Below are 13,249 nucleotides of genomic sequence, written 5' to 3' on the forward strand. Positions count from 1 at the left end.
TGTGCTTGTATCTCACATCCTTTTTTTTTTTTCTTCCCAAGTTTTATTTATTTGGCTGTGGTGGGTCTTAGTTGAAGCACTTAGGATCTTTGATCTTAGTTGCGGCATGTGGGATATAGTTCCCCAACCAGGGCTCGAACCTGGGCCCCCTGCACTGGGCATGTGGTGTCTTTAGCCACTGGACCACCAGGAAAGTCCCTCACATCTTCTTTATCAGTTGATAAGAAACTTAAGTTGCTTCCATATCTTGGCAACTGTAAATAATGCTGCTGTGAACACTGGTGCTTGTTTCTTTTTGAATTAGGGTTTTCACTTTTACTTTTTTTTGGTCAGAACTCCAAATTATGATCCATAATTGCTGGGATCTTACAGCAGTTCTATCCTCAGTTTGCAAGGAACTTCCATACTGTTTTCCATAGTGGCTGTACTAATTCACATTCCTATGCACAGCATACAAGGGTTCTCTTTTTTCTACATCCTCACCAACAATTGTTATTTGTGGTCTTTTGATAATAGCCATTCTGACAGGTGTGAGTGATATCTCATGATTTTGATTTGCATATTTCTGGTAACTAAAAAAGCTGAGCATGTTTTCACGTGTTTCTTGGCCATCTGGTATATCTTCTTTGTTTTTTAAAGATTTATTTTTAGTTTTCAGCTGTGGTGGGCCTTTGTTGCCCCAAAAACAACTTTTTTTTACTTTCTCTTGTTGTGGAGAATGGGGGCTACTCTTTGTTGCCGTGCTCCGGCTTCTCATCATGGTGGCTTCTCTTGCTGCAGAGTACAGGCTCTAACCGCATGGGCTTCAGTAATTGTGGCACCCTGGCTTAGCTGCTCCGAGGCATGTAGGATCTTCCCAGGCCAAGGGATCAAACCGGTGTCCCTTGCACTGTGAGGTGGATTCTTAACCATAGGACCACCAGGGAAGTCCCTGTATGTCTTCTTGGAAAAATGTCTATCTGCCCAATGTTTAATTGGTTGTTTGTTCTTTTGATATTAAGTTGTATGAGCTGTTTACACATTTTGGGTATTAACCCTTTATTGTTTATATCATTTGCAAACATTTTCTTGCATTTAGTAGGCTGTCTTCTCATTTTGTGGCTGGTTTCCTTTGCTGTACAAAAGCTTTAAAGTTTAATTAGGTGCCATTTGCTTAGTATGCTGTTTTTCTTTTCCCTTAGGAGATATATTCAAAAAATACTACTGTGATTTATGTCAGTTTTCTTTTTTTTTAATATCTATTTTTTGGCTGTGCTGGGTCTTAGCTGTGGAACACAGGATCTCAATCTTTGTTGTGGCATGTGGGATCTTTAGTTACAGCACGCAAACTCTTAGTTGTGGCATGTGGGATCTAGTTCCCTGACAAGGGATTGAACCCAGGCCCCCTGCATTAAGATTGTAGTCTCCACCACTGGACCACCAGGGAAGTCCTTATGTCAGTTTTCTGCCTATGTTTTCTTCTAGGTGTTTTATTATAGTTTTCCGTCTTAAACATAGGCCTTTAACCCATTTTGAGTTTATTTTTGTATATAAGAAAACTTTCTAATTTCACTCTTTTACATGTAGCTGCCCAGTTTTCCCAGTATCAATTTTCATTGAAGACTGTCTTTTGTCCATTGTATATTCTTGCCTCTCAAGTGCATGGGTCAGGCCCCACCACTCTTGACCATTAATTCTCTCACATACAGAGGGTGACCAAAGCCTGCAATACACTGAACAGGATTTCTGGAGCCCATACCTGAGTTAAGCCAAGCAAGGTCTTCTCAAGATGAAGACTAGTCAGAAAGGAGCTGCCAACTCTAGCACCATCACATATAATAGGCATAAACTTATTTCTACTGCTCCTCTTCCTAAAGCCTTATAACATCAATTAACTTGACATAGAACTTCAGACTTTTGGAAGCATTTCCACAATGATTTTCAATCAAGAAACACTTCTGCACACGTGCCCCAGCAGAATGAACTTGCCAAGATAGCAATGCTATGGCTTTCACATCTAAAATCATCCTCTCGAAAGAGTCAAATATTCAAAAATAAGATGAAGACTAATTCTGGAATAACTGTGAACATGTTTTACTAGACAAAGAATAACCATATGCCATTTAAAAAACTAAAACCTAGTTAGCAGGTTAATATCTTAACTACAAAATACAGGCAGATCATACAGATAAGTATGCTGTTAACCTGAGATGTACATCTGGCTGAACCCAAGGAATTCTGCAAGCATTTTAAAGCATTTTTTAAAGGTAATCCCTTTGGGAAAATAAAATAGTGAGACAAGGAGCAATGAATAAAAAAAATCTGGTCAGAACAAAACTCCCACATTTTTCCTTTGTTTCCGTGTATCTCAAATTGAGTTTCATATTCTGCTTTTATGATTTTAGGAATCTGAATATGCCAACTCAAGGACATAAAAGTTTAGCTGTTTTCTTAACTCTGTTAACTACCATTCCACTCCACCCCCAAATTAGGCTTCTGCAAGGTCCTTCTTCGTCTTATCTGGCAATCAATTGCAGCCAAGTTTGTCTTGTCTGCATCATAATGATTCACCAAGTCTAACAGTGAAGTCAGCAATATATCTCTGACCATGACTTGGGAGATGGTGAGAAAGATAAAAGCAGCTTTGGCAACCAGAAGTTAGCCTGATACTATCAGTTAGGCTTTGGGGTCTTGGTGAAAATAATTTCATAGGAGATTTTCCTGTGAAAATCCAGTTTATTAATACTTAAGTCTTTCCCCAAGTCACCCTTGTAAATCCTTTCTAACATCCTCTACTGAGGCTCCATAGTTCCCTATGGTGGAGGTCACCCTAGCTGCAAGGAGCAATTTTATCTACTATAGGTGAGTGAGTCACCAAAAGTCAAAAAATGGGAAATAAGAGTTCATGTCTAAAATTAAATACCCCAAACTCTGGATACCTTATCACTCTGCCTATCACCATCCTTCCCAAACTGACCCCTCTCAAAATATCCACTTTCTGAATGTTTTTGGTATACTCTGGGTTTTCCTCTGACCTCCCTGCTCCCCCATAGCAGTTCTTCCTGCCCCATAAATGCAGGTGTTCTCCAAGGTTCTGTTTGAACTTCTCTGTCAATATCAATGGCTCTTACCCATTTCTGGCTCACAACACCCCTTCAAAATGTAGTGAGGGACTTCCCTGGTAGTCCATTGGCTAAGACTCTGGGCTCCCAATGCAGGGGGCCTGGGTTCGATCCCTGTCAGGGAACTAGATCCCACATGACACAACTAAAGATCCCAAGTGCTTCAACAAAGACCCAGTGCAGCCAAATAAATAAAGAAAATGTAATAAAATCTATAGACTGTTCCCCTACACCACTCTCCCCACATTATGCCCAGAAAATACACATAAAATGACATTTTTGCAATTTTAGGGAAGGTTTATAAAACCCAAGAGTGACCTTTCTACCCTCTCTCCATGGTAATAGAACAGAAGTTTTAATAATCCCAATACACAGGTGACTCCTAAACCACCAACTTCAATCTTTCAGTCAGTTCAGTTCAGTTCAGTCGCTCAGTCGTGTCCGACTCTCCGCCACCCCATGAATCACAGCACGCCAGGACTTCCTGTCCATCACCAACTCCCAGAGTTCACTCAAACTCATGGCCATCGAGTCGGTGATGCCATCCAGCCATCTCATTCTCTGTCGTCCCTATCTCCTCCCACCCCCAATCCCTCCCAGCATCAGAGTCTATTCCAGTGAGTCAACTCTTCGCATGAGGTGGCCAAAGTATTGGAGTTTCAGCTTTAGCATCAGTCCTTCCAATGAACACCCAGGACTGATCTCCTTTAGAATGGATTGGTTGGATCTCCTTGCAGTCCAAGGGACTCTCAAGAGTATTCTCCAGCACCACAGTTCAAAAGCATCAATTCTTCAGCGATCAGCTTTCTTCACAGTCCAACTCTCACATCCATACATGACCACGGGAAAAACCAGAGCCTTGACTAGACGGACCTTTGTTGGCAAAGTAATGTCTCTGCTTTTTAATATGCTGTCTAGGTTGGTCATAACTTTTCTTCCAAGAAGTAAGCGTCTTTTAATTTCCTGGCTACAATCAGCATCTGCAGTGATTTTAGAGCCCAAAAAAATAAAGTCTGACACTGTTTCCACTGTTTCCCCATCACCCTCTCTCAAACTTCAACTAATTAAAAGCACAAAACTAAATATTTTCTCTTCAAATGTTTTTTTGTGCCTGGCAAGCTACTCTTATTTAGCTTTTCTGTATGGTTCTGCACATAACCTGAGTCTGTAACACTACACCAACAAAATATACCTATCCATCCTGGTTCCCCAACCCATATTCCAATTAAGGTTAGACTACCTCCTCTTCTTTAAATAATTTAGTAAAAATATGAATGTACTAATGTTTCAATCCTAAAGGAAATCAACCCTGAATATTCATTGGAAGGACTGATGCTGAAGCTGAAGCTCCAATACTTTAGCCACCTGATGTGAAGAGCCAACTCATTGGAAAGGATCCTGATACTGGGAAAGACTGACGGCAGGAGGAAAGGGTGCGACAGAGGATGAAATGGTTGGATGACACCACTAAGTCAATAGGCATGAGTTTGAGCAAACTCCAGGAGATGATGAAGAACAGGGAAGCCTGGTGTGCTGCAGTCTATGGGGTCGCAGAGCCAGACAGAACTTAGTGAATGAACAATGTCATTAATGATTAGGACATTGCCTTGGGAATTCTCTGGTGGTCCAGTGGTTAGGACTCCACACTACCAATGTAGGGGGCACACGTCTGATCCTTGGTCAAGGAACTAAGATCCCACAAGCTGTGTGGTGTGGGAAAAAATAAACAACCACCACAACAACATAAGCTGGCCATCCAATTCCTGTAATTACTAGGCCCAGGAAATTCAGAGGTTGAAGGACTGCCTCTAGTTTGAGTGTCAGCCTACAGCACAGGGAAACTGCCACTGCAGGAATCAAGTTACAGAATAATTTACAATACTTCTGCTAATTTTTTCACAGAGGACGACCCACTGCCTCAGTGAATGTTTCCATACTACAGCCCCAAGTCAGTTAGTCTGGAAATGATCTGTGTCAAATGACCTGTGTACACATAGCTCATAAATACCAACAGCAGCCAAGAGGAAAAGAGCTTGTAACCCACAGATACATATTAAAAGATTATTTTAGAATATAAATAGTTGTGGTATATTTTTCCTACATTTAAATCATTTCATTGACAGGAAATTTCAATACATCAAAACTTTACTACCAAGAATCAAACATGAACTCCTCCCTCCCCAAAATCTTCAACTGTTAGTCAAAGAGAGTTCTAACTGTTTAAGTAATTTTCCTTTTAAACTGAGGGAAGTCCCAGGGAGTGTTAAGAGCATGGGAAAAGGCTTTGGATTCATTATCACCTCTACTCCTTTTGAAGAATAAGATATTGCTAACTTGAAATATTTCTGAAGATGTATACAGCTACAATCTCAGCACTGAATGTTACCACTCCCATTTTACAGATTGGAAAACAAAGGCACAAATAAAGGAATCATTTGCCAAATATTACAAAATGCAGAGAAGAGCACTGTTTCTGATTCCCAATTTTGGTTCTGAAAGCTAAGCAAAGAAAAACACTACAAAAAGAAAACAAGCTTCCACTTTGAGTCATAAGGGCCTAGGAAGGAAATACACTTTAAATCATGAGGAAATAGGAAGACAGAAAGAGAAACGTAACAAGAGTAGGTTAAATTACTGCTTAATGTTATTCTCACCTTCAAAAGGTCATCAATAAATTCAAGAAACAGAAGACTATAATGATTCAGTTTACAATTAGCAACATTTGCTGGGCAAAACACTATGATGGTTTGTATAGGGTGTGCAATGAATTCCTCTAAATTGCTCTGCATCAAGTGACAATGATGACAGTTTGCTTAAAACAAGAGTGGTAGCCTAAGAGACTAAGAAAAGGAAGTTTTGCAGGAGCTTGCCATCACTATTTGGTTTTGAAAGGCTTCTTAACAGCCTTCAACAGAAGAGGAAATGAAAGCTGGGCCTCAACCACCATGGTATTGTACTCTTCCTTAAAACTAATATGTAAATCTTCGTCTATGGAGACCTCCTTGGTCCTACAGTGCATAAGAATCCGCCTGCAAATGTGCTCGCCATGTCTATGGAAAGAGGCTGAGGTGGCTGAGCTCTAGCACAAGGCACTGAGGATATTGGCTTTAGTTCAAGCCACTGTCCGGGCTGTAAGCAAGAGGAAGCTGCAGCCCACCCAGGCCCCCCTCACCCTGACACCTTCAAGGTAAACAAGATAAACAATTTCTTAAAGCTAAGCCTGAACATGTTGGTGTGAAAATTGGTATCCGAACCAGGGGCTGTAATGGCCTTTCCTACACTCTCCAATAAAAAGACAGAAGGAGACTCTGATGAAGAAGCTGCTCAAGATGGAGTCAGTGTTCATCGAGAAGAAAGCACAGCTAACACTGTTAGGAACAGAAGTGGACTGTGTTGAAGACAAATTATCCAGTGAGTTTGTGTTCAGTAACCCAAACATCCAAGGTTCGCATGGCTATGGAGAATGTTTTAACATCTGACTCCTCAGAACTGCTTGGGCTGTAGGCCCCAGGAGAGGTTCAGAAGCTCTAGGGCTTACTGAAGGAAAAAATCATGTGACTGTCACATGCTTAAGGTGTGTAATGCATGGCTGCCTTACAAGGAAAATAAAGTGAAGCATTTGATAATTTAAAAAAAAAGGAGTCCACCTGCCAACTTTGTTGTTCTTTTTCAGAGCTTTCCTAGATTCCTTGAAATTTTGTATGAATTTTAGGATCAGCACATCAATTTCTGCAAAAAAGCCAAGTGGGATTTTGATAGTGATTGCACTGACTCTATAGATCACTTTGGGGAATACTGCCATGTTAACAATGTGTTCTAATCCACGAAAACAGAGTAGCTTTCCATTTATTTAGGAACTCACACACACACACACACACACACACACACACACACACACGACCCTCATGCTGGGAAAAATTGAGGGTAAAAGGAGAAACGGACAACAGAGGATGAGACTGGTTGGATGGTATCATTGACTCAACGGACAGGAGTCTGAGCAAACTCCAGGAGATACTGAAGGACAGAGAAGCCTGGTGTGCTGCAGTCCATGGGGTGGCAAAGAGTCGGACATGATTGAATGACTAAAGTGAACGTAGGATACAGGTTTGATCTCTGGTCCAGGAAGATTCCACATGCTGCAGGCAACTAAGCCTTTGCACCACAACTACTGAGCCCACGGGTTTCAATTACTGAAGCCTGAGTGCTTCCAGCCTGTGCTCTGCAACGAGAAGCCAACAGAATGAGAAGTCCGTGCACCCGCAACAAAGAGTAGCCCCTGCTGGCTGCAACTAGAGAAAGCCCGCGTGCAGCAACAAAGATTTAGTGCAACCAAAAAAAATAATAATAATAAAGTAAATAAATAATTAAAAAATCTTTGCCTATATTCTTTATAAAAAACACTTCTGGGACTTCTTTGGTGGTCCAGTGGCTAAGACTCCACACTCCCAATACAGAAGCCTGGGTTTGATCCCCGGTCCCAGGTGGCTCAAGTGGTAAAGAATCTGCCTGCCACTGCAAGAGCCACAGAAGCCACAGGTTCGATTCCTAGGTTGGGAAGATCCCCTGGAGAAGGAAATGGCAACCCACTCCAGTATTCTTGCCTGGGAAATCTCATGGAGAGAGGAGCCAGGGAGGCTACAGTCCATGAGGTATCAAGAGTTGGACACAATTGAACAACTGAGTGCACACATACAGAGGGAGCTAGCACAAACACACCTCAACCAAGAATTTGCATGCTGTAATGGAGACAGAAGATCCCTCGTGCTGCAACTAAGACGCAGTGCAGCCAAATTAATAATTTAAAAATTACGTATATACATATAAACACTTCTCCTAGTACTTAAAGACTTTCTTGATCTACAGCCATCTTCTCTGTAGACTGATCCAAGATGTGTTTCTGTCCCGGGTAAATTTACCCAGCCATTACGACATTTCTTACCTATTCACTCATGGTGAGGTGAAAACAGAGACAGCAGCTGGACCTACATCCAATCTTTTCTCACAGTATTCAAAATCACTTCCTATCTGCAGGCCCTGTCTTTACCTGACATCATGCTATTTGTACTCTTCTATCCCAATCAATATCCACAATATCCAATCACGAATTGACTTACTTTATCCATGCTTTTAATTGTTCTGGCTAAATTTACTGATAAAATTTTCCCTTCATTCACTAATAATTATCTAAGTCATGTTACATAAAAAATACTCTCCTACTCATGTCATATTCAACTTTCTTGCTTCTGAAACCTTTTCAGGCTACTTTGCAAAGACCAAGCATTTATTTCCTGAAACATACCACCAAACACACTTCCCTGCCCTTTCTAATAAAAAATACATCTTTAGATTCTATCCCCTAAAATAAAGTGTTTGCCTTATTCCTATGCAGGTCAGAAAGCAGCAGTTAGAACTGGACATGGAACAACAGACTGGTTCCAAATAGGAAAAGGAGTACGTCAAGGTTGTATATTGTCACCCTGCTTAATTTAACTTATATGCAGAGTACATCATGAGAAACGCTGGGCTGGAGGAAGCACAAGCTAGAATCAAGATTGCCGGGAGAAATGTCAATAACCTCGGATATGCAGATACCACCACCTTTATGGCAGAAAGAGAAGAAGAACTAAAACAGCCTCTTGATGAAAGTGAAAGAGAAAAGTGAAAAAGTCTGCTTAAAGGTCAACATTCAGAAAACTATGATCATGGCATCCGGTCCCATCACTTCAGGGCAAATAGATGGGGAAACAGTGAAAATAGTGGCTGACTTTATTCTGGGGGGCTCTAAAATCACTGCAGATGGTGATTGCAGCCATGAAATTAAAATGCGCTTACTCCTTGGAAGGAAAGTTATGACCAACCTAGATAGCATATTAAAAAGCAGAGACATCACTCTGTCCACAAAGGTCTGTCTAGTCAAGGCTACGGTTTTTCCAGTGGTCAAGCATGGATGTGCGAGTTGGACTAAAAAGAAAGCTGATCACCGAACTGATGCTTTTGAACTGTGGTGTTGGAGAAGACTCTCGAGAGTTCCTTGGGCTGCAAGGACATCCAACCACTCTATCCTAAAGCAGATCAGTCCTGGGTGTTCATCGGAAGGACTGATGTTGAAGCTGAAACTCCAATACTTTGGCCACCTGCTGCGAAGAGCTGACTCATCTGAAAAGGCCCTGATGCTGGGAAAGATTGAGGGCAGGAAGAGAAGGGGACGACAGAGGATGAGATGGTTGGATAGCATCACCGACTCAATGGACATGGATTTGGGTAGACTCCAGCAACTGGTGAAGGACAGGGAGGTCTGGCGTACTGCAGTTAATGGGGTTGCAAAGAGTCGGACACCACTGAGCGACTAAACTGAACTATCTTCAGCCAAGTGTGAGTTTAAATACTTCTACATATGCCCTTATGCTAGCAGACAACACCAAGGTTTTCACTATCCTGTATCCTGAATGATGCCCTGACCATCATTCTCTCCTCTCTTTCCTCTCCTCTGAGGCTTCTGACTTAAAAAAAAACATAAAAAGGGGAGAAAAAAAATCTAGAAGCAGTGGCATATCCATAATACAAGAGGCCTGCAGACAAGACTCCTCTGAAGATTTATCAGAAAAGAAATGTGGAAGTGGAAAAAGGAATAGAGAAGAAGTCATGGACAGATAAGAGGGGATGTAAAGGAGAACAAGGCAGTCTCCTCCTCAAAGAAGTGATAGGGAAAACCAGCAGTGAGAGATACTAGGGCAGGTGGAGCCATATATCCAGAGCCAGGAGAAAGTTCATATCCACCCAGACACTTACCGTGTTGCATTTTGTGCCACACACCACTTGCCTATGGTTCAGCCACTGAGATGCAAACACTTTATTAAGGGTCCCAAGGTGAAACTCTCTCTCCTTCAGGAGACTGGGAAGTTGCTGTGCTGCATACCCATGCAACACTCGGGAGTAGCTGGTTTCATTCTGTAGCCTGACTTCTCGGTTCTTCAGGTAGTACACTAAGGATCTCTTCACTGGGGGGAGTCGCTTCCTTTTGTGAAGTGAGTGATCCCAGCCAAACTGTGGAGAGCAAAAGGAGAAATCAAGGCTTTGCCGACTTTTGTCAGAACTGGAGATCCTCCCGTATTACAGAACTCATCTCGCAGGATTTACATAGAACAGAGCTACAAATACAATGCCACAGAAAAGATGCTGCTCATAGTCATACCCATGGGAAAAAGAGGCTTGGAAGACAAAGGAATGAAAGCATAAAAGAGGACAATAGGATTTTTAAGGCCTTTTAGAAGTGAAGGATTCAGGTACCTTAAAGTGAAAGTAAAAGTCACTCAGTACTGTCGGACTCTTTGCGATGCCATGGACTATAGTCCATGGAATTCTCCAGGCCAGAATACTGGAGTGGGTAGTCTTTCACTTCTCCAGGGGAGCTTCCCAATCCAGGTATCGAACCCAGGTCTCCCGCATTGAAGGCAGATTCTTTACCAGCTGAACCACAAGGGAAGCCCAAGAATACTGGAGTGGGTAGCCTATCTCCTCTCCAGGGGAATCTTTCCGATCCAGGAATCGAACCAGGGTCTCCCACATTCCAGATGGATTCCTTAACCTTAAAACAATCCTTAATAGGGAAGGGAATGAAGGGCCCGGAGATTACCATACAGACCCAGGCTGCATCTCTAATGGCCCCCCTTCTCCCTCTCAGCCTGTACTCTACGCGGAGCGTGGTAGGTGCGGCCCAAGAAGCCCAACTGGGGTCCCAGGTCTTTCAGGGATGCCCTAGCAATGGCCGTCTGCCTGTCACCAGGTCCGCGCTCCAGGCAGTTGTAGAATTCGAAAAATCAAACACCAACAGGGTGGGAGGAATGGGAAATATGAGTCGGAAGAGACTCAAGACTCAGAGAGCTGGACAGGATGATATCTGGAAACTGTTTATCTAGGGTGCTTGGGTACCCATAGGGAGGCTCATTCCTGACAGACGCAACCATCTCCGTTCCCCGGCCACCGAAAGACGAACTTCACTCTCCCTCCCAATATCTTAGGCGAGGTTTTGTTCCCGATTCTCCTCGACTTCGGTGTCCTTTTCTCCAAAGCCCAGATTGTTTTCTCCTCAAGCCCCGTTCCCGCCTGTAGATCTCCCCGGAACATGCCTCATTTTCAAGTTCCCCTTTAGTTTCTGACCCTTGCGGGCCTATCTGCTATCCAAAGAACTCCTAAGGACCCAGGCCTGATCCTATAGGCTAGGACTCCGCTCTACGCACCCCCGCACATTAAACCTCCCCCCGGCCCCCGCCAAGAACTTGGACCTCGTTCCGGTTCCCAATGTGCGAACCCAACCCTCTGGGTGCCTCGGCCTTATCACCCGGGGCCAGGCATCTCGGCCCTCACCTGTGGGTCCTGAGCGTCGCTCCCAGCTCCCGGCAAGGCGGGCGCTTTCCGCTTCCTGCTAACTGCTTTCCTGGCCATAGTGGGCAGCGCCGCCGCGGCCCCGCAGCCACATGGGGCGGGGGAATCGCGGGGAAGCGAGACGGCGGGTCATATACTGGGCCCCGGGGCCGCGCACCTTAGTGCGCCCGGCCCGGAAAATGGCCCGGACCCCGCGCGGCAATAGAAAAAAAAGGCGGGAGCAGGCAGGCAGAAGGGAAGGAGGGAGGGAGGACCGGGGCAGGGAAAGGGAAGGGAAAGGGAACGGGAGACAGGAACCCGAAGCTTGTAGAAGACCAAGTCTAGAAAGGACGGCGAGCGGCTGGAACCAAAACACCCCCTCCCTTTCGCCCGCGCTCCGTCACCCTCGCGCAGCCGCAGTTCGTTTCGCGTCGCCACGGAGACGCAGCCCGGAGAGAAGGGCGGGGTTTAGGGCTGGCCGTAGAGTTCGCGGCTGTTGCTTACGGCCGCCCGCTCTTTTTCAACTGCCGTTTGACGGCCGCTGAAGGTTCGCGACTTCGGGGCAAAGGAATCTGGGTTTTGGCCGCCGACACCGGACCCCCACCCGCCCATCCGGACGTACCCGGAAGTGAGGACATTTAACCTCGCTCGCGGAAGGACTCCCTCCCAACACGCCTTTACCCCGCAGTCGCCACTGGTTATATCTCTTGAGCCCTGCCAGTTTTCCAGAACCTATGAAACCAAGCCCTGGCCCCAAGAGCTGGACTCTGGGAGAAGAGGCGTTAACTTCCTCTCCCCACCCCCGGTAGCTCAGACGGTAAAGAATCTAACTGCAATACAGGAGCCCCAGGTCAATCCCTTGGTCGGGAAGATCCCCTGGAGAAGGGAATGGCTACCCACTCCAGTATTCTTGCCTAGAGAATTCCATGGACAGAGGAGCTTGGCGGGCTACAATCCATGGGGTCACAGACTAACACTTCACCGCACCCCACAAGGGGATTTCTGACTCGAAATCATTGCCAGCATATCCGGATTTTCACACTGTAGAGAACCTACCCTGTTTGCCACAATCAGCCCAGGTACCCCTCAACACTACCCCTGGGGAGCTCTCAGCCTTCATTTTCCACACAGTCTTCTCCTTCCACTGGCCTCCTCCGCCTGACCGTCTCTGCTGCCCTAGTCGCAATCGCCCCTAAGTCGCGTCTCCTTTAGCTGCTGCGTGGGTCCTCGCCTCCCTTTGGAGTCCCGTGACCTGCTGGTCACACTGTCTTTTGTGCTGTATGAAATAGGCGTGCCACCGTCATTTTTTTCTTAGATCTCCCACGCAGTCCTGAGGACTGGAACGAACAGGGGACTGCCACTTCCTGCCTGTCCCCCAGGGCCCTGGTTGTGTCTCCATCAGGGCAGATAGGATGAAAATCTGAATCACAGAGAAGAGAGGAGCTTTTGACTTTTCAGTTCAATGAGGGCCTACATTGGTCACCAGGCAAGGGGGCTTCTTCAAAATCACCTTTGCCTCCAATTTCAGAAGATTCTGTAGGGGTGTGAGTGCCAGCCCCCACCTTTCTTCAGGCAAAGAAATCCTTTGAGGAAGCAGAAAGCTTCCTGATGGGCCTCAGGCTGTTAGTGCCCAGTTACCTGCTGATCCCTTCAGGCTTCAGGCCTCAGGCCTCATACCTCCAGGGAGCTCTGTTGGCCCATCTGAAGTTCTGCCTAGGAGGAGATCTGGGTTTGTTTTCCAAGCCGAACCAAAGACCAAATTGAGACAGTGTCCTCCACCATCCCAA

The 13,249-nt window shown here is 44.9% G+C and overlaps 1 protein-coding gene and 1 pseudogene across 1 annotated transcript in view; one reads left to right on the forward strand and one right to left on the reverse strand.

Moving 5' to 3' along the window:
- Positions 1–11,989, reverse strand: part of DCAF12 (DDB1 and CUL4 associated factor 12) — a 40,609-nt gene extending 28,620 nt beyond the window's left edge. The window contains exons 1-2 of the mRNA XM_055427305.2: positions 11,466–11,989; positions 9,891–10,145 (exon numbers count right to left, since the gene is read on the reverse strand). Of these exons, the coding sequence (XP_055283280.1) occupies positions 9,891–10,145; positions 11,466–11,543 (333 nt within the window). The 5' untranslated portion in view covers positions 11,544–11,989. The remainder of the gene's footprint in view (positions 1–9,890; positions 10,146–11,465) is intronic.
- On the forward strand, positions 2,588–6,580 carry LOC148777385 (iron-sulfur cluster assembly 1 homolog, mitochondrial pseudogene; annotated as a pseudogene).
- Positions 11,990–13,249: the final 1,260 nt, after the last annotated feature.

Source organism: Moschus berezovskii, chromosome 7 (assembly GCF_049115385.1).
Source record: "Moschus berezovskii isolate FMDL1 chromosome 7, NW_MosBer_1.0, whole genome shotgun sequence".
Taxonomy (NCBI): Eukaryota; Metazoa; Chordata; class Mammalia; order Artiodactyla; family Moschidae; genus Moschus; species Moschus berezovskii.